Source organism: Condylostylus longicornis, unplaced genomic scaffold (assembly GCF_029603195.1).
Source record: "Condylostylus longicornis isolate FDR11 unplaced genomic scaffold, ASM2960319v2 ptg000013l, whole genome shotgun sequence".
NCBI lineage: Eukaryota > Metazoa > Arthropoda > Insecta > Diptera > Dolichopodidae > Condylostylus > Condylostylus longicornis.
This window is the reverse complement of record NW_026577982.1, coordinates 15,511,674-15,537,607: the sequence shown is the minus strand read 5'-3', so window position 1 is coordinate 15,537,607 and position 25,934 is coordinate 15,511,674. Positions and strand designations below refer to the sequence as shown.

General features: G+C 27.9%; 6 protein-coding genes across 10 annotated transcripts; 2 read left to right on the top strand and 4 right to left on the bottom strand.

Annotated features, from left to right (window-relative positions):
- Positions 1 to 3,552: 3,552 nt before the first annotated feature.
- On the bottom strand, positions 3,553 to 5,102 carry LOC129605504 (dynein axonemal assembly factor 10). The gene is made up of 2 exons (XM_055515292.1): positions 4,502 to 5,102; positions 3,553 to 4,439 (listed from the first exon to the last, which is right to left on the bottom strand). Exons 1-2 carry the CDS (start codon positions 4,774 to 4,776, stop codon positions 3,605 to 3,607), a joined length of 1,110 nt encoding a protein of 369 aa, XP_055371267.1. The 5' UTR covers positions 4,777 to 5,102; the 3' UTR covers positions 3,553 to 3,604.
- A 2,040-nt stretch (positions 5,103 to 7,142) lies between these two features.
- LOC129605188 (integrin beta-PS-like) lies at positions 7,143 to 11,248 on the top strand. Its single transcript, XM_055514786.1, has 10 exons — positions 7,143 to 7,153; positions 7,212 to 7,405; positions 7,483 to 7,711; positions 7,778 to 7,874; positions 8,142 to 8,312; positions 8,381 to 8,641; positions 8,914 to 9,308; positions 10,079 to 10,435; positions 10,501 to 10,975; positions 11,058 to 11,248. Exons 1-10 carry the CDS (start codon positions 7,143 to 7,145, stop codon positions 11,118 to 11,120), a joined length of 2,253 nt encoding a protein of 750 aa, XP_055370761.1. The 3' UTR covers positions 11,121 to 11,248.
- Positions 11,249 to 11,427: 179 nt separating this feature from the next.
- Positions 11,428 to 13,134, bottom strand: LOC129605512 (uncharacterized). The gene is made up of 2 exons (XM_055515314.1): positions 12,689 to 13,134; positions 11,428 to 12,612 (listed from the first exon to the last, which is right to left on the bottom strand). Exons 1-2 carry the CDS (start codon positions 13,012 to 13,014, stop codon positions 11,445 to 11,447), a joined length of 1,494 nt encoding a protein of 497 aa, XP_055371289.1. The 5' UTR covers positions 13,015 to 13,134; the 3' UTR covers positions 11,428 to 11,444.
- A 438-nt stretch (positions 13,135 to 13,572) lies between these two features.
- On the top strand, positions 13,573 to 14,271 carry LOC129605469 (protein yippee-like 5). Its single transcript, XM_055515252.1, has 3 exons — positions 13,573 to 13,842; positions 13,905 to 14,064; positions 14,122 to 14,271. Exons 1-3 carry the CDS (start codon positions 13,725 to 13,727, stop codon positions 14,222 to 14,224), a joined length of 381 nt encoding a protein of 126 aa, XP_055371227.1. The 5' UTR covers positions 13,573 to 13,724; the 3' UTR covers positions 14,225 to 14,271.
- A 92-nt stretch (positions 14,272 to 14,363) lies between these two features.
- On the bottom strand, positions 14,364 to 14,979 carry LOC129605470 (mitochondrial import inner membrane translocase subunit Tim9). The gene is made up of 3 exons (XM_055515253.1): positions 14,840 to 14,979; positions 14,643 to 14,738; positions 14,364 to 14,595 (listed from the first exon to the last, which is right to left on the bottom strand). Exons 1-3 carry the CDS (start codon positions 14,870 to 14,872, stop codon positions 14,464 to 14,466), a joined length of 261 nt encoding a protein of 86 aa, XP_055371228.1. The 5' UTR covers positions 14,873 to 14,979; the 3' UTR covers positions 14,364 to 14,463.
- A 1,156-nt stretch (positions 14,980 to 16,135) lies between these two features.
- On the bottom strand, positions 16,136 to 25,866 carry LOC129605291 (protein wings apart-like). Of its 5 annotated transcripts, none has more exons than XM_055514951.1 (10): positions 25,603 to 25,866; positions 25,272 to 25,523; positions 24,040 to 25,141; positions 21,963 to 22,716; positions 20,063 to 21,907; positions 18,687 to 19,948; positions 18,464 to 18,621; positions 18,306 to 18,400; positions 18,024 to 18,214; positions 16,136 to 17,935 (listed from the first exon to the last, which is right to left on the bottom strand). In XM_055514951.1, exons 3-10 carry the CDS (start codon positions 25,093 to 25,095, stop codon positions 17,654 to 17,656), a joined length of 5,643 nt encoding a protein of 1,880 aa, XP_055370926.1. In that variant the 5' UTR covers positions 25,096 to 25,141; positions 25,272 to 25,523; positions 25,603 to 25,866; the 3' UTR covers positions 16,136 to 17,653. The 5 variants fall into 5 exon arrangements, with proteins under 5 accessions (XP_055370926.1, XP_055370927.1, XP_055370925.1 ...); XM_055514952.1 differs by having other exon boundaries at positions 25,272 to 25,509; XM_055514950.1 differs by having other exon boundaries at positions 25,272 to 25,866.
- Between the last annotated feature and the right edge of the window lie 68 nt (positions 25,867 to 25,934).

The window sequence follows — 25,934 nt, the reverse complement described above, 5'->3', positions numbered from 1 at the left end:
ATCTTTCTTAGTTATTGGTATCATCTGTTGCCCAATTCAATTTTTTTTTTCAAAATCTTTTTCAATTTCTTTTTTTATTTCCAAAAGTATAATTCCCCTAAAAATATGCTATGCATAAAATTCTCTAACACAAAAAAACAAGAAAGAAAGAGAAAATAGAAAAATAAAGTTGGTGGCGATAATAAATTCAAATTTTCAGGATCACATAAACAACAGAGAGGAAAATTTACTTATTCGTATTTTGTATAAAAGCCTATCGTGTGTACAGTTTTAAAATATTTTTGGAATAACATAACAGAAAATGTTTTGTTTTATTCTATTTTTTTTTGTTGTTTTCTTCAAATCAGTGTTGGAACTAATTTGAGATTTTTTATATTGAAGTTAAGAAAAATTTTTTATTTGAGCAATTAAAATATTTTAAATTTGAAAGAAAATCCCTTTTCATTCCAAATTTTTGGTCTAATGTTATTAATAATTCTACTAAAATTATAGATATTGTTAATAGATAATAAAATTCGTATATTTTTTTCAGTATAACATTTATCTACGAAAGGTATTCTAAACTGCGACTGACTAAAGGCAAAAACTTGAAATTTTGAACTTAAACTATAAATTCGGCTTGAGATTGTGCATATAATGTAAATAATTTCTTTGAATAATGTGATATTTTAATATTTTAAACAATAAATTATTTTTACATTTTATTTATACTTCAAACAACATTAATAATTTAAAAACTTCATTTAATTTAAGACAACTATTGCAGTTGTCATCCAGTCCAGTTAGTTAAGATTACATATTGTAAATATGTATATGTGTTTGTATGTGTGTGTTATACAAACACACATGCATATCGTTATCAACAGATCAAATTCTCATTTAAAAGAAAGATATATGCGTTAATTCAACTAATCGTTTTCTCTTTACAAACACTTTCTTCTTAGACATTTTTTACAAATAGGCCCCAACATTAAAAATTTAAACCAAGTACCTGCCTACATACAGTACATACAAATAAAAGACAAAACATATATTTTATTAAAATAGAACTTATGCCTATACATTATGTCCTTTAAGGATTTTCGCGTAAAAAATAAAAAAAAATTTTCTTTTACTAAATTATTTATCTAAAAGGTAATATTCGAACAGAATTATAAATAAATTTAAGATATTTTGTAAAAGAATATTTAGTAAACGTAATGGGTAGAATAAAATCTATTAAAATAAGAGCCCGATACAATTTTACAATATTTTTTGTTTTTTTCTTCTAAAAAATTTTAATATTGTTTTCATTTAAGAATAGCAAAGATAGGATTTCGAATGCGGAAGAAATTTGAATATTTTAAAAAGAAGAACATGTTCGTAATGGGTTTTTTTGTAAGAAAATGTTCTTAAGCCCAAAAAAAAACGAAATTTATCCTTTATTCAAATTAAAATATAGGCAAAAACATGTACATTATATATCTATATTTGTATATGTGTGTACACATGATTTTTAGATATTTTAAAACTTTTCTTCATGAAATAGTAATAAATTTGTTTTGATTTTCTAGCTAAAGAGTCTAAGTTAAAATTATATAAAGAAGCTTTACCAAAATTTATAATTTTGTGTGATTATAGAAAATAAAAATATTTATGAAAATATTTTTAAAATACTAGTACCTGTTTTGTAATTGAATATTAAAATTTAAAAATAAGTTGTCAGTAATTAATATTCTGTAAATAAATATTAGCATAAAAAACTATCAAGAAAAAATATTTGAATCAAACTATAGAAATAATATTAAGCTTCATCTGCATAATTTAGCGTAGCGAAAATTTAATAGTTCTACAATACATATATGTACATACATACATATATCTACAAAAATAGTTATATTTCCCCACCACAATTTTACACTACAGTCCTCTTTAAATTTTCAGGTCTTCTTTAGAAATCAGAAACACTGATGAGTTCGTGAAATATTCATTTGTGCAAGAATTTCATTTTACAATTACATAACCTGATAAAAAATTACCAAAATAATATATAAGTGCATTTAGAAATATAATAATATATACTTCATAGATACGTACATATATACATATGCACATATGTTTATTAAAAATCATTCTAACGAAATTAAAAGTTTTATTATAAAAATAGGATCAATAAGGAAAAAAAGAAATTATATTCACATAATTTGCATCAAAGGAAACCATTAAATTTCCACATTGAAACGCAAACATTCTATTATGAATTGACCTAAAAAATCATCCCAATTGATATGAAAAAAACCAAAACCCATTTCATAAAAGTATGAAAAATATCATAAAAAGTTGAAAAAAAAAAATTCGTCTCATTTTTTATATTTTCTTCTTTAATTTTTTTTGCTGTTTTTGTTATGTTCCCATATTTCTTATGATAAATTCGCACTATAAATAAAATATTTTATCTAATAACCAATGTTGCACTAGTTTTTCTTCTGTTTTTCAAGTTTCTTGATATTATTCCATTGAAATATAAAAAAAATTACAAAAAAGCCTTAAATTTTTTGGCTGCAGGCCAAATTTCACAACTTATAAAATGTAAACTTCCATAAAAAATGGTTTTATCGTACAAAAAGAAGAAAAATATGGAAAATTTAAAAAAAAAAATGAAATGATTCGGAAATTTCCATGCCCGGTTAAGAGAAAAAAACAATCTTGTTGTGAAGATATTAGCTATTGTTTTCTGAAAGAAAATTACAAATAGGTAACCAAATCTTCCACAACACGAGCAACTTCAAAAGCTGCCAATTTCTATTTTACGGTTAAATACATTTTATATAGGGAGAATAATATAAGTTCATGTACTTCAACTGATGAGAACTGAACAACTAATTTATTGTTCAAGGTATTCTAGATATCGATAGGAAATTAGCAGAGGCATATTGCATTGCATATTGCGTCTACTTAAAGTTTTTCCATGATAAGTACATCAATAAGTGTAACTTTTAGAAACAGTATCAGTTATTGATTGTAATGTTTACTTTGCTTTAGGATTTTATATGTTGATCCTTACTATTTATTAGCGATATTGAAGTGAGAATCTTCAGTTTCTAATTTGGAAGTAGAGATATTGTACACAAGTAAGCATTTGAGCATATCTAATGAAAATTATAAATAAATGTGTACGTATTCGTATTAAGTCACTACAAGTAATATATAGTAGTAATTAAGTATTCCTATCTGATTTAAGAGTATTTATGGTTTTAATTCAAATTATTTTGAACAATATTATACGGTATAGTACTTTCAGTATTATATTCAGTTATTTTGCTTGTGAAAACCAAAATATCACAGCTAGTAACAATTTTCTTTTCTCTATTGTAATGTCAATCATTAAATCGAACTACTCAATAACCTTCATTACTCTGGCTATTTACCTCATGATAAAATAACGTAATGAGCGTAACGAACTAAAATTTTTATTGATTAATATTAAACAGTTGAAAAAATTTAATAATGTAAATATATAATTTGCAATTATATACTACAATTATTTAAGTTTTTCGCCTTATTAATAGATAATATAGTTATTTAAGATTATATTTCAAAAAAAAAAATCATTTATATAAAAATTCTAGTAACAATTTAGCTTTGTTGTTAATATAACTCTGAATGCTTGATCCAAAGAACCAGCCACTGCTAAACCCAATTTATCAGGACTCCAATCGAAACAATGGACAGGCTGTGTGGACAAAGTTGAAGCATGCAACATTTTTATTGTTCCAGCAACACCAACATCACCACTTGAACTATTTTCTTGCCTTCTCTTTTCTGGATATTGATATTGCCATAGCCTTACAGACCCAGTACCACCACCCGTTACAAAAATATCTCTATTTTGTGGACAATGTTTGATACACCAAACAGTTGATTTTGGTCCACTTATTACCCCGTTAGTACCTACTGAACGCCCTGCATTTTTTTCTTGTACATATGCAAAACCCTTTTCCTTATGAAATGTTCGCAAATCATAAACATATAATCCACCTTCTAATGTTGTAACACCAAATTTATTCATTTTAATGTCTTTTCGATCAAATTCAATTGAACAAATCCCATTTTTAAGCGAAGTTTCCCAATAAACATCTAAATTCCTAAGATCAAACATTTTTAAATCCCCATTATCATATCCAGCAGCAACTTTTCTTTCTTCGTTACTATGTGAGTCGCCAAACGCAACTGTCCAACAATCGCGACAAGATTGAGCATCGCTACTCTCTGGTTCAATGTTGACAACTGGGTCAGATCCTTGTCGTGGATCCCATACTTTTACAACTCCATCCTTACCCCCTGTTACAATTTCTGGAGCACCGCAATTCAATTGTGCACCTCCAATTCCATCAATTGAATTTATTATTTGCTTATGGGCTTCCACATTGTAAACAGCTAAATCAGGTCGTTCTAAATCGCTTAAAAAATATTTTACATTACATATACAATGCTTAACTGCTTAACTTAAAACTTAACATACATAATCATCATTCTACCAGCATAATCACCCACAGCTAAATGTCGATGCCTTAAAGTGGACGCTCCAAATGTAGAACACTTTAAAGCGTTTTTCTTTTCAATTGTTTTGATTAGATCAACATCAGCGCCATTGAGTTCATAAATTTGTATTATTCCACTACCTTTTGGGCGAACTCCTACAACTATAAATTTTGCTGAACATGGTATCCATTTGACATCGAATACAGTATAATCTAAATTTTTAGAAATATATTCTATCATCCGCGGTTTATCCATTTCCAACAATTTCGGTATAAATTAAATATTTTCTCTACAGGCGTAATTCGTCACACAATAATACAATAATTAAATTTATTATTTAATTTGATCAATAAAAAATGTGTGGTTACTTAGAAACAAGTTTGTTAGGTAAATCAGTTTATGATAGAATTGTTATTGTGTCAACCTGATCTATTGAAACAATTGTATAGGTACTTTGATTAAACTGTAATATCTCATATTATGTGTGTAGTTACTAAATTTAAATCTTAAAGTTTGTTTTTTTTTGGCAAAACATTTTTATTCAATTGTTATTCAATGCCAAAATATTGAATAATTATTAGACTTTTCTTTCACCGGTTAAATCTAAATGTCATAATATACATTTCTGCAAATTTCAAATTTGCCATTTTCTATGATTAATCTTGATTCTCCAGACTTTTATTATCCCAAATTCACAACATTTTAAGACTTATACCTAGCAGACAAGCGATTTGAAACAGTCATAAAATATTAACTGATTTAGTCATTGTAAATAATGTAGGGGCGAAATAAATATTACGTAAGACACACGAGTTCTAGGAGTTTCGGAAAAAGTTTCAATTGTTATATAACATACATAGAAAATATACATAGATTGAGTAAAACCGAAGACAAAATAAGTAAATTGTCGAATTTGAATATTTATATTGATTCGTCTGGTAGTAAAAAAATAAAATTTTCTGATTTGATAGATTCAATGAACAGGAAAATATACGAATTGACACTAATTTCATTGTGGACAACTAAGATTTTTTTAGTATTTATGGCAACTTTCTATAGTAAATAAATCGTTTATTTTTATAAATCGACTTATAAATCGATTTGATTGTAATCGACATCCACAATTAGGCTCTGAAGTTCATATTAGACATATTAATTGAAAACGAAATACTATTTAGAAAAATTTGTTTATTTCAATTTGATTCAACTGTTCACAAGGCTTAACAGAAAACAAGTATTTACGTTTTATGACCATTATACTCATAAACATAATTTTATTATTCTATAAAATTAGCTCAATGCTCTATAAAACATTTGTGGCTATAACTAACTTAGCATAATATGAAATATTTTAATATTTAAATTATTTAGTTTGCATTCTTAATCAATATTAAGATGTACATGCATATGTATGTATGTATCTTCTTTATGTATTATATAATTTCATTCACTAAAATATTGTAGAATTTGTGATTAGAATATTTTAATTATTTTAAAACCACATTTATAGCCCCAAAAACCGCTATCGTTTTTTATTCAAATTGAATCCTGAAATGTAAAGTAAGACCAGTTAAGAACGAAAATTCAATACGAGCGGTATAATAACGAACGGAAAATAAATAAAAAAAAAATATTAAAACTGTTAATAATTTTGGAAAAAGTTATTGAAACCCGAGCAAAAAAACGGACACTTATACAAAATAAAGTGGGTACTACATAAGTAATAAAATGTTCTTAATTAATGTTTTCTTGATTGAACAATAAATAGGTCGTTTTTTAATTTAAATAATTTTTTATAATTCATAATTCAATATTAAACGAGAATAATAATTGAACAAAATACGAGAAAATTGAGAGTCATTGCAATTTTTTCAAAAATATTTATAATTTAAAATATGTATACACATATGATTTTAAAAATTTTTTTAAATTTTTGATATCTGAGATCATCATAATTTTCATTAAAAATCATTTTTTAAAATATATTTTTCGTATTAATCACCAATTTAACTCTATCATAGCTCCAATTTCGTTAATTCTACGAAATTTTTATTTTTTTTTATACATTTTCTATTCTTATATTTTATGCATTAATTATATATTTATACATATGTAAAGTATAAAAAGTTAGAATCGGTTATTGCATATGTTCACTCATAGATTCATATGTATGATTGAAAACCTTCCATATTTTTATAATGGAAAATTATTCGCGGTTTTCAACTTTACAGTGCGGTTATGCATATAAGTACAATAGGAAACCCCTACTAGATTCAATGAGACAAAGGGAAAATTTCTTCAAAACATTTACAGTTATGCTTTTTCTATTATTTCACGAGTGTTTATACTTAGTTTTATTTAAATAAATACATATTATATAATAAAATATTATTCTGAATTATTTTATAAGATTAAAATTTATTATAGGAACTTGTGTTTTGTTTTTACATATGAACATAAATTTACTTACATACATGCATATATGAAATTTTAAAAATGGCAATGCAATCCCGTAAAAACACAATGCGATATGATATTTTTAACATTCTGTTATTCATATTTTTAATGCATAATTTAATTGGGAGTTCTGTTAGCCAAAATGAATGTACAAGTAAGGAACAATGTGGCGAATGTATTCAAACTAAAAATTGTGCATGGTGCACAAAAGAAGATTTTCAACAACAACCAAGATGTGTTGAAGTTTTCTCAAAACCATATAAATCATGTACGGAAAAGTTTATTGTTAATCCAGTTAATTCTGAAACTATAAATATATCTGAGGAACTGACTAGAATAAAATTAAAAAATCAAGAAATAAAGGATTATAAGGATACAAAAATTGTTCAAATAAGACCTCAACGTGTTTCTTTGAAGTTAAGACCGCGTAAGCTAAACATAAAACTACAGTATGCTGTAAAAGTAGTTTTTTTCTTTACAAAATCTCTATTTTTTTTCTTGTAGACCAAGTTCATACACTTAACTTTGAATATTCCCAAGCAGAAGATTATCCAATAGATCTGTACTATTTAATGGATTTATCCAGATCAATGCTGAATCATAAAGAGAAATTGTCATCACTCGGCAATACACTAGCAAACGCAATGAAAAATATCACAAGAAATTTTCAAATTGGTTTTGGATCTTTTGTAGATAAAGTACTGATGCCATTTACTTCTATAATGCCCGAAAAGTAATACTGATTAAGTTGTAAAGTTTTATTTCTACTTTAATTTTTTTAAACTCATATATTTTCTAGATTAAAAGACCCGTGCAGTACAAAGGAGAATCAATGCGCACCGCCATATTCCTTCATTCATCACATGAATTTGACGACAAATGTTAACATTTTCGAGGTAATTTACGACAAAAAAATTTTATATAATTTTTAATAACTGATCTTAGTTTAATTATTACTAAATAATCACCTACCCAAGATTATTGAGTATCGACGTTTACTTGGCCAATGTTGTTAATTTAACTTTATAAAAGCATCTTGCTCTCTTATAAAATTAGTTTACATCTTCAAAAGTGTAGAAAGGAAATTAAGAAAATAGTAAAATTAAAATCTTTGAATTAGGATCATTTAAAGAGTATGTAGAAATTATTAATTGTTGTTATAGCGTGAAGTAAAAGCGGCTAAGGTATCTGGAAATATAGATTCACCTGAAGGCGGACTTGATGCGATGATGCAGGCTATAGTTTGTCGGAAAGAGATCGGTTGGAGAGATTCTGCGCGTCGTGTTCTGGTTTATTCAAGTGACGCCGGATTTCATTATGCTGGTGATGGAAAGGTAGAATTTCTATCAACATATAATAAACATATTTTTTCATGAACATTTGATTTTTTTTTTCAAAAAAGCTTGCTGGTCTAATAGAACCAAATGATGGAAAATGTCATATGGAAGGAAACACCTATACCCAAGCAGAAGTTTTAGATTATCCAAGTGTCTCTCATATAAATGATGTTGTAAAAAAAAATGCTGTTAATATAATTTTCGCAGTCACGAAAGATGTTGGAACTATTTATAAGGATCTAGCAAATGCAATAGAAGGCGCAACTTCTGGTGTACTTGACGAGAGCTCATCAAATGTTGTAGATTTAATAAGAGATCAGTACAATGTAAGAAAGTAGAAAATGCTTGTAGTATGTATATATTTTTGAAGTAGACTTCTATTTTGAGATCGTGATACCTTGGAAAATTAACATTAATTGTTCTCAAATTTAAGCAAATGCTAAAGTTCCTCTAAAAAATATAGCATATAAAGTGTGTATGCATGTATGTAGTATAAATGTGTATTTTCCAAGTTATATATAAAAATTTATCATAGAAAAGCTTGTATTTTGGCTCATAAACCATTTCATTTAATTAAGAAACTTCTATTACTTCGCAGAAAATCACTTCTTCTATTGAAATAACAGATAACGCCACCTCGCCAGTAGATATAAAATATTTTACATCATGTCTAAACCCAAATGAAAAGAAACGAGAGCAATATAAGTGTAGTGAGTTAAAAGATGACAGCACTGTGAATTTTGAAGCAAGAATTGAAGTTTTGGGATGTCCAAAAGATAAAAACGATTGGAAACAAATAATTCAAATATATCCAATTGGAATTGATGAAAGTTTAACTATTGACTTAGAAATCATATGTGGTTGCGATTGTGAAGAATCTACCCATTCAACTTATGAAGAAATATCAGATAAATGTGGTGGCCAAGGAACCTATAAATGTGGATTATGTGATTGTAACGATAAATATTATGGACGTAAATGCGAATGTTCAAGGTGCCAATTTAAATTTTTATTACACTAGTATCTAAACTCTAATTAGCTTTTCCGCGGCCGCAAACTAGATTTATATTTGGCATTGTGTAATTTAACTAAAGTTTGAAATATATGTACATAGATGTGTGTCCATGTACATACAAAAGTTTAATTAAATTAAATTTAAATAATTAAAATACGGTTAAAACTCAAAATTATCATGACTTAAAACTTAAAATTATCATTAACATATCTACATACATACGTATGTAGTCAAAGTTTGGCAAAGCAAATTATTTTTTCTTAAAACTTTTGATATTACAAAATAAAATAACTAATGTTTATTTATAACACAATTTTTAAAGATTATTTTAATTTTTAGAAATTTTTTAGTATAATAAAACAAAAATTTTTCATAACTAATAAATTCGAGACTCAAAAATTCTTACTAAAATCATTCAATCAAACTTATTTAAATTGAACAATGAACGCAAATTTTGTATCAAATTAATAAAGCAAAAATCATTTAATAATCGATATTCAATTTCGATAATCAATATTTTTATATCAATAATAATGCGAAGTTTTACTCGAGGTTTCCAATACTCAATAGTCTCAAAGTCAGGTCTGAGCCAGTAGTTACTACCAAAATTAAAACATTTTCTGTACCGATATGTACACATGTATGTATATTATTTTGTAAAAGCAATTAAGAGCGCAATCTAATAATTTAGTTCCAATATTATTTTACCATTAATTAAGTTTAAGACATTTTCATAATTATATTACAGTGAACGTCTAAATACAGAAACATCGTCTGCCGGCTGCCGTCCAGACAATGTAACAAAAGTTGATTGTAGCGGATTTGGTACATGCAAATGCGGAGTGTGCGATTGTAATAAACAAGAAAACGCCGATGAAATTATAAGTGGAGCATATTGTGAATGTGATAATTTTCGGTGTCTTCGACACGAAGGTTTATTATGCTCTGGAAAAGATCATGGAACATGTACATGCGGTCAGTGTGTATGTGAAGCAGGATGGTCAGGGCCTGACTGTCACTGTAAAGTATCACAAGAGGCATGTTTCGAAAAACCAGATTTAAAAATTTGTTCAGGCAAGGGGGAATGTAAATGTGGTGAATGCATGTAAGCTTTATATAGAAATCATAAAAGATTAGATTATATTCCACATTATACGTTTTCTATTTTAGATGTAATGAATATTATTCAGGTTTATATTGCCAAGAATGTCCAACTTGTAACCTCTGCTCACAATATAAGGATTGTGTTGAGTGTCAAGCTTATAATTCAGGACTTTTCACAAAAGATGAATGTTTGAAAAATTGTACGCTTTTTCATACAATTATTTTGGACAAAATTGAAGACCCTAAAAGTGATGACGAAGATTTATGGAAAATATGTACGATAAAGGATAAAAACGATTGCGAATACATATTCGAATATAATAAGAATCAAAATGACGAACATAAAATTGAAGTTAGAGCAGAAAAGCAAAAAAAATGTCCAATACAAACTTCAGCAGCTGAAACAGCAGCATATGTTATACTACCTATTTTAGCCTTAGGTCTGTTCGGCCTACTCTCGTGGAAAGTAGTTACAACAGTACACGATAAACGTGAATATTCGAAATTTGAAAAAGAAAAGTTAATGGCCAAATGGAATACAGTAAGTAGCAATAAGATTGTAAAATTTACATAATGTTAATCTTATATAGGTACTTTTATACATTTTTAATATTGATTTTCAGGATGATAATCCAATCTATAAAGAAGCCTCATCTATGTATCGGAACCCTGGATTCAACAACTAAGACTTGAGTGAGTTCCACTATAGCGAAAATCATTATACTATACGTACTTACATATTTTTTCTTACTCCTCTGTCTATTTAAATAAAAATTAATAATGACTTCAAGTTATAAATGTAATTTTTTCATATAAATGTATGTACATTAATACAAATTTAGATCATTAGTGTATCTGATTAATAAAATATTTTCAATTAAAAGGACAACAAATTTGATGCCTACTATTTTTTTTTAAAACTCTCTTTAATTTATGGATAAATAATAAGAGTTTGTATAAGATTTTAACTAAAAGTTAACCTAAAAATAACATATTTTTTATATATCATACTAACTAGTAAATTGAAACAAATCCAAAGATAAATCTAATATGGGCGGTTGCAAAGTAGATTTCATATTGAGTGCTTCTACAGCATTATCACTGGCATGATCGTAATGCATGACGCTTGTTTTATCATTTGTTTGTGAGAGCTGTAACATGTCGCTATTTAAACTGATATCATCGTGATCTCCTATTTTCTTAATATCTTGCTGAACTAAGTCATTTACCGTCCTTAACAGACTTTCCTCAGACGGAATAATGTTATCAGATAGATTTAACTTCGCCGTTATTGTGTCATCAAGCGATATACTCAAATTATAATCCGCCAATCTTGGCTGCGGTGGTGCCAAAGGTCTTAGTTGCATTGTTTCTTCTATGGGGATAACCGGATCTGGCATGGATTCTATGGCATTCATGTTAATTGAATATTGCCCTTCAGGAATACCCAAAATTTTTGACAATTTTAAAGAAACAAAATGTATTCCAGATGTACTTTGAACTAACTTAGAATTGCGAGACTGAATTTGTTCTATTAAATCAGAAAGCTCTGTTAAAAACAGGTCTGTTTTTTGGTCATTATCATCATTTGAAATTAATTTAATTTTGTTAACTAGAAATTTATATAATGTCAACTCATAGACAGACGACTGAGCTTTTTCTAGGTTTTTTATATTATGATCTGGATAAGTTTCAAAATGTTTTTGCATTCTTTTTCCCAATAATATTTTATTACATACTGGACACTGAGAATCTGAAGGTATTTTGCGGATTCTTTTATCTTTCGAATTTTCTATCGGTAAATTTTCTGATAAAAATTCACGAGAAGTGACATCTTTATAATACTTAAAATCTTTATCTTTTATTTCTGGTACAGTGAACGTCTGATCTGATCCTTTTATAATATCGCTAGGTGTAAGGACAATACCATTATGACTCTTTATAGTCGGCTTTGATATTCTTCCAGATCTTGTTATTGATACCGGAATAATTTGTTTTTCTGGCTCTACTTTAAGTATTGAAGAATTTCTAGGCCTTCCAACATTTCTTTTTAAATTATCAATATTTTTCGAACCATCATTGCTTGGTGAATACAAATTTAAAGATCGAGGCTCAACAATTTTATAAATGAACCTTTTTCGTTGCTTACTATCCTTTCCCACTACAATATTCCTATTTCTAAAAAAAAAGTTATAAAATTATTCAAATCTCGTACTGTATATGTTGTGTATATAATTACATATGTATAACATACTTATAAATTTTAAACTTCCCAGGTGATAAATTTAATACCTCTGTTGCTAGAGTTTCTAATTTTTTTTCCATAAACTTTGTGCAATTATACAAACTAATGGGTTCATTTTCCTCTTTTTGCTTTGGAACTTTCTTATAAATCCCTGATTTTACCGATGAATTTACAACTACGTGCAATTGATTATCAGATACCGTAAATAATTTATGAACATTTTCATTCCTGGGAATAGAAATTGGTTGAGGAGGGTTTTGAAACTCTGCCGCCATCCCATCAATGACTAAATGAGTAGTTCTTGTGTATTCTGGATCTGGCACTAGTTTCTCCATTTCAATATCTGTGTACACACATATGTATGTAACATTCGTTTTCAAATTTAGCAATAATTAAAATTAATTTTTTTTTATTCAGGAAAAAAGAAAACAATATGCATAATGCCCATTGTCATCATTTTGTCTATTGTCAACGCAGTGAATATTGCAAACAGCTGTTTCTACAAAAACCTAGTAACGAAAACATTTTTTATCACGGGAATACAGACCAAAATTGAAAAACAGCTGAGTCTCCATTTTTAAATTCTGCTAGATAAACATTTTTGGCCAGAATTTAAGCAAAAAAATCGAAAGCTGAAAATAAATTATAATCAATATGCCTATATAAAAGAGAACTGAAAACAGTAATAAATTGTATACGAATGAATTAAATTTTTAAAAAGCAAAAACTAATTGTGTATTAAAAGTTTTTAAACCTTTACCAATTTTGAGTGGTTTTGTCTCTCATAATAAACAGCGAGTGGGAACACTGTCAACGAGTGAGAACACTGTCCACCTTGATTTTTACAATACTTCAATTGCTTGACATCAATTGTCAATTTATAACTAAATAAACAAAACTGCATATACAAAACATTAGATTTTATTGTTCTATGCTTTCGGAATAATACTTACTTATATTATACATTAATATTTTCTCACAATAGGATAACTCAAATTAATCAGTTAAGAAGTTGTTTCACGTTCCAAGAACAATTTAAAGCACAATGGGAAAAGTTTTCCTTGAGCATCTTGGAGGTAAAAAAATTTATACTTGTCATAATTGCGACGCTTATTTAACAAACAAAGAAGAACTTATAAGCACTCGATTCACTGGTGCTACTGGTAATACAATTTGCAAATAAAAGAAAATTAATGAAGTAATATCTCTGAGCAATTTTTTTTAGGTAGAGCTTATCTTTTTAAGAGGGTTGTAAATTTGACTCATAGTAACGTACAAGATCGTGTTATGTTAACTGGACGTCATATGGTACGAGACGTTATGTGCAAAAATTGTGCCAATAAGCTTGGTTGGATGTATGAATTTGCAACAGATGATTCTCAAAAGTAAGAAAATGTTCACATATATTTTACGAAAAAGTCAATGAGATTTTTTAATTTAAGGTACAAAGAAGGTAGAGTAATTTTAGAGCATGCCCTAATATCTGAATCAGAAGGATTTGAAGACTTATACGAAAAAATGCCAGGAAATAATTATCACCATTAAATTAAAAATTATTTTATATGTATTACAATACATAGTTACGTTATTAATATGCAAAAAATCCCTCAATAATTTGTTCAGGAATAATAATTGTGATCAAGGGATTAGAGAATCAATTAAAGCGTCAAAAAAACACCTAATATTTGCAAAAACAAATGTTTCTAATTCTATACGACAATTTAATATCCAATTGTTTAAAGCTAGTTAACAAAATACATGCTGAAACTAATTATATATTGTTTTTAAGTTTTTTGAGGACCTTGACCCATTGCTATGGCATTTTCATTAGCTAACATTTGAAATTCTTGAAATCTTTGAGATATTCTTTGATTCATTTTTAAATACTTCTCCATGCAATTTAATGCACAACGTTCCTAAAATGTTTTTCATTATTTTATAATCCAATAATCATATAACTTACTTCATCTTGAACAATTTTTCTTGATGTAAAATCCTTAACGCAATCTACAAAACACAATTCAGATAATTTGTTGTAAGACATCAAAAAGTCTTGAAACTAAAACGAAAATCGAAATTGGTTTTTTTTTATTGTGCTAACCCCAAATACAACGAATTTTGTGTGGTAAATATTGTTCTATGAGTTAAAGATATCCTTACAGTTTTCATTTGATCTTTATCAAGCCCACTCATGTTGATTTATTTCATTTATTTCAATCTCTGTACAGAAAGATGGATATATTTGTAAATAAGAAAAAGAAACACTTGATTACACTTCTTGATTAACACATGGATGGTGGAATATGAATGTCAGATATTTTTTCGGATTGAATAGTGTTGCCACAATATAGATGATTTCAGATTTTTTCTTACATTTTGTCATATTTTGACAACTTTAAAAAAACTCAGTATCAGTAAATGATTTTGCTGTTTTTACAATTGTTCGACTGGTTAAGATTTTTAGAATGCGGTTGTGCATTATTAATATTTAAAGTCCTGTAAACAAAAGAGAAAAATGCTGATGGCAAAAGACATTAAAATGTTAAATAGTTAACTGAGTCAAATTTAATAGTCTAACAAATTTTGTAATTTTTTACTCAAAATTTTTTATGCAAGAACACAGCATAATTTTCGAACAAGCTTTGTAAAATATATGCATAATGAATTTTTTAATGTTAATTCGTCAGCTGTGAACTGTCACTTTATGTTAGTGGGTCTGTATGTCTGTCAGCGGTGGTATTTACTAAATGTGTATACGGGTAATGACTTCTTATGAGATTCTGGATGTTCTTACTTTTTCTTTTTGGTGTTTTTTAGCTTGGTTTGAGTTAAAATCGTGATATTTTTACTTCCCACTTATTCCAATTAAATTTAAATGAAGACCTAGAAGGTTTCGTGAATATTTTTTCTTCAATAAAATCTTCAAAATGATTATTTTGTTTTGAAAAAATGAAGAAATTCAGACTACTCTATTTGGCAGCCCTGTATGCATATAATTTTATATGTACATACATATCTACGTATGTATTTCTTGCCTACTTATTTTACTATACTTGGTTTTGTATATAATATTCTGAAACAAAAATTATACACATGTACGTTGTTTTTTAGAAAAAAAACCCAAAATTTTCTTGAACTTTTAGGTTGCCCCCTTATTTTTGGAATTTTCATTAAAAGAAATTGTACGAGAAAAATACTGTCATTTCAAATAATTAATTAATTATTGAAATTAATTATTATTAAATAAATACTGGTGAGTTAATTAAAGCCAAATCGGGTTGAAAAAAGAATCCTATGAACATTACACTTAAATGAATAAAATGTGCAGCTACATAAAATAAATATATTAATAAAATTTAATGTACTAAATATTTATTAATTATTTTTTTTATACTTTTTTCATTTTAAACAACAGTTATTTACAAGATGTATTTTAATTTTCTTACTAATGCTTGTTCTGTTTCTTAAAGGCTAAAACTGCAATAAAAAATTCTTTTGCATGTACATATATACACTTGCATGTATATACATATTTATTTAATTTATACATATATATGCAAAATGCACATAATTTACACATTATATTTAAGTAAATTATATTCATCGTTTTGCATATACATTTACATAAATACAATCTAATATAGTCTTCGATCATTAAAACATTCATTTACAGGTCGAAGAATAAAGTAATATTAAAGTTTTATTTCTTAAGAACTATAATGAAGACGTGCTAATACTAGTGACGACTTTTTATATTTAAATTTTTTTAATACATCGTTTTAAAATTTTGTTCTAAAAGTTTTACATTTAAGTTTTATCATGGATTTTCTTTTGTATTTTTTAAATTGGTCACATTTGTTTTCATTATATTATTTCAATGATTCAAAAAGAAAAAGAATTTAAGAACAATAAAATTCTTCGTTAATTACATTGACATTTATTTTTCAATGTTTTGAAACCAATTTAAGTGACATTAATTTTGAAATTTGTAATCATTTAAATAAGAAAGTATATATATACATATATATACATATTCAATACTTCATTCTACCATATTTAAAAATAAAATAAAAAATACAAATTTTGTGTCTTATTTGCTTAAAATTCTGTCATTGTAGTTTAAAAAATCGAAATAAATTACTCAACAAAGAGATTTTCTGCTCTTTAATGAAAGAACAACTTTGAGGCAGACACGGTAAATGTATAATTAGAAAGTGTCGCCTATTATTACTCTTACATCTACGGTTTGGACTTTCGCTTGATATATATAATTTTTCTAAACTTATTAACAAATTTTTACATCAATGTAATTAACAAAAATTTATTTTTCAGTTAAAAAAGGGGAATCTGTTTTGTTTAGCTATTATTTTATTTTAATGTTTTTATTAAAGATGATTTAAAAATTTCAACATATAGTTTAACTATATTATTAAATAGTTTAAAATATACACATAAATTAGGCTATTTAACATGTAATATGCATACAACATAATATTCATTTTATTCATTTTTATTGTAAAAACAGAAAAAAAAATTTAATTTCTTACATATGTTATGTTTTTTTTTGTATTTAATTATTATTTAAAGTTTTTTTTACGAATTTTCAGGTTTAAATGAGCTTAAGTAAATTCTTATTTGTATTCATATCATTATTTTTTATTAAATTCTTAAAACTAGGAAAAAATTATATAATTTTTTTAAATATAATTAAATTTTTACTTTGTAATTAAGATAAGGAAATCATTTAATTACTTTTATTACTATTGAATTATTATAAGTTTCTTCAGTTTTATAAATAAACAAACAAAAAAAAATAGAAAATAAAACAAACTGGTATTACACAAAACAACTTAATTAACATTACTTCCCCATATACCCACCCTTATACGAAATATTGTTACGGAAACATTATTCGAAGTTATTCAGTTTTATTTTATTGTATCATACTTTGTATTATAAAATTGGGAATTTTCTCTATCTTTGACTGTACGTTTTATAAACACGAATATTATTTCTAGTTGAAACTGATGATGTGCTTGGTGCTGGTTCTGCAGATGTAGATGATACTGTAGATGTATCTGAATATATTGTTTTATTTGCATCATCATTGTGATGTGATTTATTGATGTTGCTTTTACTACTCTCGCTTAAATTGATTTCTTTTTCATTTTCATCATTGGAATGTGATTCGCATTGTTTATAATAATCTATTAATTTTTTAGTTGATTTTATATGCGAAACTAAATGCGCTTCAGACTAAAATAAAAATATCCAATAATTTTGATATTTTGACTATGAACTAATGAATTTATATTATCAATGGTTTTTATTAATTAAAACTTACACTTGCTGTTAAATTCATGAAATTGTAATATTTTTCTAAAATTTTGATAATGTCGCTAAAACTACTATCTCGCAGATATGATCGTATTATTTGTTCATTTTCTTTGTTGTCTGATATTAAATGACCTACTAATATTCCAGCATAACTCGCTTGCAATGTGTGTTCCATGTGATGACCAGCTTTTTGTAAAACTAAAAATTAAAATTCAATGAAATACATGTAGAGTTATAATAATATATAAGTTAGGATTTTAAATGAAGTAGAAATTCAATTTTTTTTTACGTTTTGTAACAGTTTCATCGAATTCTTCTTGCGATTGTGCTTTTTTCTTTTCTAATGGGTTTTCCAGAATAGAATCCGTATTTTTTTCAGCTTGTCTGAAATCAGGAAAAGAGATAAACTGAATATGCAATATAATTACAATATAATTTTTGTTTTACCTTGCTTGTTCTTCACAACGATAAAAATATTCAATTAATGCTTTGATGGCAGCTTGTTTATCGAATTGATTTCCAAAATCGCACGGCGCGTGAGATTGCATTATAAGCTGTCGATTAGGTATAGTATGCATGGTAAGATTAATTAATAAAAGCAGCACCTAAAAATTGGGAAACAAAATTGTACTAGAAATTTTATTAGAAAAATGAAAAAAATTATACTAACCAGTATGCTTAATTCAAATATACATCTTTCCGGAACATAATTGGGTGCTTGCAATAATATGTGAAAACTTGTATCAAATACTCCTTTTCTTTGACCCAATATCGAACTTCCTAAAGCTTTTTCATCAAATGGATGTGTTAAATTAATCAAAACCTTCAATGTTGGTACCAAAGCTTCACGTAAAACAACACCTGGATTATCTTTTGGTGTTGAATCAGTTGTAGGATACAAAGCAATTTCACTATCACACAATTTGTACAATTTAAATAACGTATTAACAGCATGACCATTACCGTACTTTAAAATATATGTTTGATTCACTTCATTTAAAAATGATACATTTTCCAAAACCCTTAAACATCTTTCAATAGTTTTTAATTTTTCTAATAAAACTTCGGTCCAACTAACAACGTAATCGGATATTTGATGACAACAATCACATATTGTTTTAATTATGTGTTCTAATCCACCTAATTCTCTCAATTCTTCTTTAAACCATTCACCCGCTCGTTTTGATGTCAATGACAATAAAGTTTCCATCGCTAATGTTCCAGCTGAAATTGAGTCAATATTTAAATGAGCTCCTTTGCCATGAGATTTGATTTCTTCGCATAACTCTCGAACTTTTTGTTTATTACGTTCATAGTTAGCTGTATCTACAGCATCAGCACTATCACTTTCTAATAAATTCATCATTAGTTCTAAAGAATCGCGATCTAAATCCATATTAAGTGTATCTTGTGATAAAACAAACATAATAGCGGCTGTACATAATCCAAGACTTTTATCTGCTTTAGCATCTTGCAATACCTTAAAAAATTTTGTTACAGTTCCATGAGCTCGAACATGCATTCTGAACGCAGGTGTCATACATTTCGTAGCTAATTGCAAAGCCGATAAACATCTTGTTGAACTTGGATTACGTGGCTGCAGGGCGTCAAGAATATATTCAACGTCATCGTCCATTTCTTGATATTCACCAATTTCCTGAATTTGATGCGCGGTTTTAACATTTCTAATAACTGTATAATATTCTTTTGTATTTTTATCAACTTTTGTCTGACCAGGTGCTAAGTCCATGTTATCACTGATTTTATTGGTAACATTTACAGAGGTAACTTGACGAACTTTCCGCGTCGATAAGGCTAGTGGTTGATCGTCTTCTTCATCGTAATCCATAGCATTACTTTTTTCTGTTGTGGAACTTTGCGATTTTTCAGCTGTTTTATTTTCGTTGTTGGTAGCTGCATTTGCCAAAGCTTCTGGAATTAAATGTTTAAGGATTATATAAAGTGGTATAAAATAATATAATAAAATAGAAGAAAAGAACAATTAATTCAACAACAATAAGAACAAATCAAAAACTAGTAATTTACCTTGCTCATCCTTAGCATCCCATTTGTGAATGTAAGTATGGCGTTTCTTTTCTTGTGATGTCATTCCACCTTGTTCTGCAACTAAAGCACGACTTTTGAAAATGCTACCTTTCTTTTTTGATATAACCAATTTTATTTGTTTCTCATCCAAGTTGCCATTACTGTTTCCATTATCGTTTACATCTGGAGAATTGATACCCATGATATTACTACATGTTTCCATATTACTATTTACAATTTTATTATTAGATTTAGATTTCATTTTTTCATGAGTATTATTAAGAGTAGTTGTTGAAGCTGGAATAGATTTTTTAATCAATGGTTCACCGTCTTCAAAATCGCTTTTCTCAGTTGTATTTTCTAGTGGTTTCTCATTTTCAAGATTTGTTTTCGAGTCGCGTTCATACCACGCTCTCTTAAATTTATTTACTTTGTACTCTTTTTTTGGAGGTTGCGGTGATAAATCTGAAATCGATGACGAATTGTCAACATCTTTGTCTTTTTCTAAAGATACAATATCAGTGTCGATAGCGGAACTGTCTTCTATTAGCTTCAAACTAATATCTATTGCTGTTGATTCTGGAAGATCTATTGAAGGATCGGGGGTGTCAGTGGAGGGTACTTTTGATAAAGGTGGCGGAGTTATATCGGTTAAAACAGTGTCTGGTTGGGGTTTCCTTTTTCTACCACCATAACTTCTAACAATTGGAACGGAAGTGGTTGCCTCTGGAAGATTGTCATCTACCTCCGTTAAAGCAACTTCTGCTTCTTGGGGTTGGGTGTTGTTCTTTAAATTATTTAAGGCAGCTTTCCTCGGAGTTCTTCCTTTCCGCTGTGGAAGATTCGACTCTTCTTTTACACTTTTTACGGGAGAGGATAATTTAGTAGGAGATAATGGGGGCGATGAAATATTATCTGCTTTTATATTTCTTTTACTACTTCTAATGGCTTGAGCCTCAGGTTTTGAATCTTTATCTACTACCTTAATACTTTCAAAATTTTCTTTTTGCTTTTGAGTTTGTGCTGTGGCTTTTTTACCGCGTTTTTCAATAGTTTTTTTCTCGTTATTATGTGTGGGGATAGATATAGGGGCTTGTCCTTCAGTAGTTGAAGTTTTAGATTTTTGACCTCTCAATGTCCTTGTATTTTTTGAAGGAATTTCGGCATCCTCTGCCTCCGCAGGCGTATCGTTCAAAACCTTTTCTAATTTATTTACGTTTCTTTGACTCCTTTTATTTGGAGATTTTGACGTTTGACTTTCTGTTGTAGCAGATTCCATATTTGTAGATGGCGTTGCAGCTGTATTAGCTCTGCCACGCAAACTTCTTCCAATTGATTTCACAGGTGAACTTAAAGTGTTCAATATAGCATCGAGTGATTGTTCCTTACTTGATTCAATTGAGGATGGTTCATTTATTTTTTCCTGTGCGTTCTTACGATTTCTACCAGGTCTCTTCATTGCAGGTGGAGGGCTCTTATCCTTAATATTTTGCTCAACTTCGCTAATCTCATTCATATTTTTGCTGTCATCTAAAATTTTTTCTTCTTCAATTGTTGTATTTTCTTTTTCGTTACCTCCTGTCAAAACTTCTAAAATATCTTCCTTCAATGGTTCTTGTTCAATTAGTTTCAATTTTATACTAATGTTTCTTTTTCCATTAGCAGCGGTATTTGACGTATGGTCGTCTTCCGGATCCATCATAGACTCTAATCTGGATTCTATATCTGATGGTGGTGCCACTAAAGAACTATGCTGTGATGTCTCCAAATCACTAGTAATATCACTTGAACCTCGGCTTCTAATAACACAACTTTCTTCAGGGACGTTAGCAGCAGGAAATTGACCTAAAAAATACATTTTTTTTTCATATTAATTTATAAGCAAAAAATTTTCCAGTACCTATAGCTGTTGTCGCTTTTGATGAAACCGAACCTAAAATTGAGCTTTGCGAATCGAAATCTCGTTCAGATGGAGAGTTAATGGTCAATTGTTTATATAAATCACAGTTATTATCATTCACCACAACAGGTTGTGGGGATGGAGTTTTAAATTGTGCATCCGAATTAGATATCTTTAATGTTAAACTTTTGTGATGGTGATGATGATGATGATGCTTATGATGTTTTTTATTTTTCTCTTTTTCCTTTTTCTTCTCGGCTTTTTCAGCTTCAGCTGCTAATGCTTTGCGTAAAACATCAGTTCGAATAATTAATTTTAGACGTTCTTTAGGTGGTTTGTCTGGCGATATTTTTGATTCATAATTAATATCAGGAATCGTATCAGCTGGATAAATTTTTGGAGCTGGAGGATCTTGTTTTTGTTGGACTGTTTCCGTTGACGTTAGGATAGGATGTGCTGTTGATGCGGGTACTGTTGTTGGAAGTTGTGATATGGCGGACGTGCTAACTGATTTCTTTCTTGTTTTTTTGGTTATATTTTGAACTTCTGGCTTATCATCTGAAAGCACTGATAGCAATTCTTCTGTAGTTGAAATCTTTGATTGATCTTTTGTTTCAAATAATGTATCATGTGGTGTTGTTTCTGTCTTGTTTTCTATATTTATTGCTGAAGAGTCAGTAATAGATTCATGTACCGGTGTGGTCGAATTTAATTTACCTTCTTCACTATCAGTACTAATCAACCGCGATGTTCCCTAAAAATAAACGAAATATATATTTGAATGCGAGCACATACATTTTATTAAGTAAAATTTACCAATAAAAATTCATTTTTATAATAAGAGCAATTTTCTTTACATTGCAGGGATGTAAACTAATACACAACAACCCGTAATTACACTATTTAGTCAAAAAACTACACTTTAAATGTAATATAAATCTAAATCATTTTGGCGGGCTTGACCAACATTTTGAAAACTAATATGCAGATACACAATACATAATTATTTTAGATACACGTTTACAATCAATTCCAAACGATTGTCTTGTTTTAAACAGTCAGTTAAAAAATTGTAAATAAGGGAAACAACTTTAATTTTAGAATTTAAATGAGAAAAAAAAATATACAATGATTTTTTAACTTCTTCAGACAGTATATTAAGAATATCTAATTAAAGTTTTACTAAGTAATTCACTTTACACAGAACGAATATGAAAAACAAAATGCTTGCAATGTTGCCGTGTTAGAAAGAAAAAAAAATTAAAGGTAGCATATTTTAAATGGAATTTAGATATTTAATAGTTGTATTAGGCTACTTAATGCATTTTTTTCCATATATAACATAAATTTAAGATGTCCGAATTTTTTATAAAAATATTTGGCGTGTTGTTATATTACTTTAATATGTTTTTAAGTTTATTTTATCAGTTGGAAAGCACAAAACTGTTTATATAATATGTTTTGAAATTTATTTTATCCTCGTGAAGCACAAAACTGCTATCAAAATGCTACAAAACATCAAATATTGCTATTGAATATCTCATGTATATAATACATGAGATATAATAAAAATATACAACTATCTAATTGAAATTGTAAGAAAAATTTCGAATTCTTTCGGTAGTAAAATTTCGAAGCGGTTAAAATACTCCGATTAAACTTAAGCATTAAGTTTATGAATTTCACTTCCTCTTGCAAAGGCGGCTAAATTTTTTTTTGTTTCAAAATAAAAATTGCATATGTATATATGTACATATGTACAAAAGAACAACATTCAAATAGGATTTTTAAATTTATCCACATCTGCTTTTATCACAAGCAAAATATGTACTCAATCCAAGCAAATATGTAAATTAATTCAAAATCTAAATTTTAACTTATTTAGAGGATATTATAGTTAAGTTTAAGAGGATAACATAGTTTAAGAAAACATTCTCGTTTCGACTGAAATTAATAACCAATTTCTAATTAGAATTGATGTGCATTAAGGAATTTGTTGTGATAGCGTAAATTCTTGTATCAGAATAATAATAATTATAACACATGTATTTGAAATAAATTGTAAATAACTGCTTACCTTAGAAATTCTTAGAACTATAGGCGGATGATCGAGTGCATTAATATTATTGAATTTATTTGCAACGGTTTTTTCTTCATTTTCAAGATTGTCTTGTTTAACATCAGATTCAGTACCTTTGTTATTTAATTTCTTTTTATTATTTACTACTTGATCAGGTTTAGAATCTGCTACAGGAATATTTTCATTCTCTTTTTCTGTTTTCGATTCGGGTGCTTCATTACTTGACCCGGTATCATCAGCTGAAGATTTTGTTTTAAGTTTACTAGATTTTTTATTTGATGTAGGCACTTCAGAAGGTCTATATGGAATGGAATCATCATCTTCATTATAATTAACTGGTTTTCGACTTCTTCCTAACACACGTGATGGTGGGGCTTCTGGTTTTAATTGCTTTTCTTCTTTCTTTTTCTTAAGTGGTTTCGGAGATTTTAATGATTGTTTATCATTTGAAGATGTAGATTTCTTGCGTTCTTTACGTTCTTTCCCTTGTAAATTATCTTTGCCGTCGTTAGATGTTGAATTTTGTTCATCCTTTGGTTCTTTACTTTCTCTACGTTTTTTATTGCTTTTAGAAATTTTAACCTTAATATTTGTATTTGTTGTTTCTTTTCCAGTTAATGTTTGACTAGGAGGGGGTAGTGCATCCGTAACATTTAATGTATAACCTGGTGATATTGGCGCAATGTGAGACATATGATGCTGCATAAATTGTGAGCGAATAAAGTCTAAAGGAGCTGTAGTATTTCGACTTTTAAAGAACTTTTTTGGTTTTGGAGCTTCTACTGCTGGGGGTGACGAACCTGGACCACCACTTGTATTGTTAGCACCTGGCGGAGATCCTATTTGATCAGGTGATTGACCCGTTGTTACCGGACTTAAATGAGCTGGAACTTTTAGTGCATATGTTCTGGTTGATGTAAAGCCCATTTTCCCCCAACGGCCAACAGAGCCACAAGATTTTATGGCAGCTACTGGTTTACTTGTAGTTTCTTTCTCTTTATTAATTAATGTATCCAAGGGAACAATAATACTATTTTTCCCCCAAAAAGCCATTTTTCCTTGATGATATTAATATTTAACCAAAACTATTTTAAATTTGCTAAAAATATAAAAACATAAAAATTCAATTAGCATACATTTTTTTGAGTTTCTATTTCAACTTAGATCTACTTATTGCTTTTAAAAGGGAATGGGATATAAAAATGACAGTTCTCATGTTTTCACCTTACCAAGAATTTTGACATAGCTATGCATCAAAACATTGATGCAAATTATTTCGTTCTCTAATGGCTTGTTTATCGAAACTTTATCTTTTCCAAAATTTTATTGAAAATATTTTGCAGATTTTGTGTAGGTTCACTATATTTTACCAGGCATTTTTGGTTAAAAGTCATTTGATAAAAAATTTGCAACATAAACAAAAAAACTTCAGCAACAAATTTTTCTTACCCTAATGTGCTTTTAGACCTTTAAAAAACAAACTAAAATTATCTTTTAACACATAATAGTAATTTTAACTGCAATTTTGCTCATTTATTATATGATTTTTAATGTTTTTACCAAGTAATGTTTTTAATTTTTACGTCTTTTGATGAATTATTCTTTTTTGTATAAATTTGCTGTCAAAATTGACATCTTGCGCTAAGATATTTATAATCCATTTTTATTTTTTCTTAACCATTCCGCGTTAAAATCTTTCACTTTTTAAAAAACTTATATGTTTTCTTATTTTAAATATTAATTTTTAATAAATTTATTGTTATTCACATTATATTTACAAAATAAAATTCCAAGAGATTTGAAAAATGTTTTGGGCTTTTTTCTGCGTTTACGCGACTCTATTTTTCTTTTTTTTTTCTCTCTCCCTTTCTTATTGATACTTGGCAAACTTG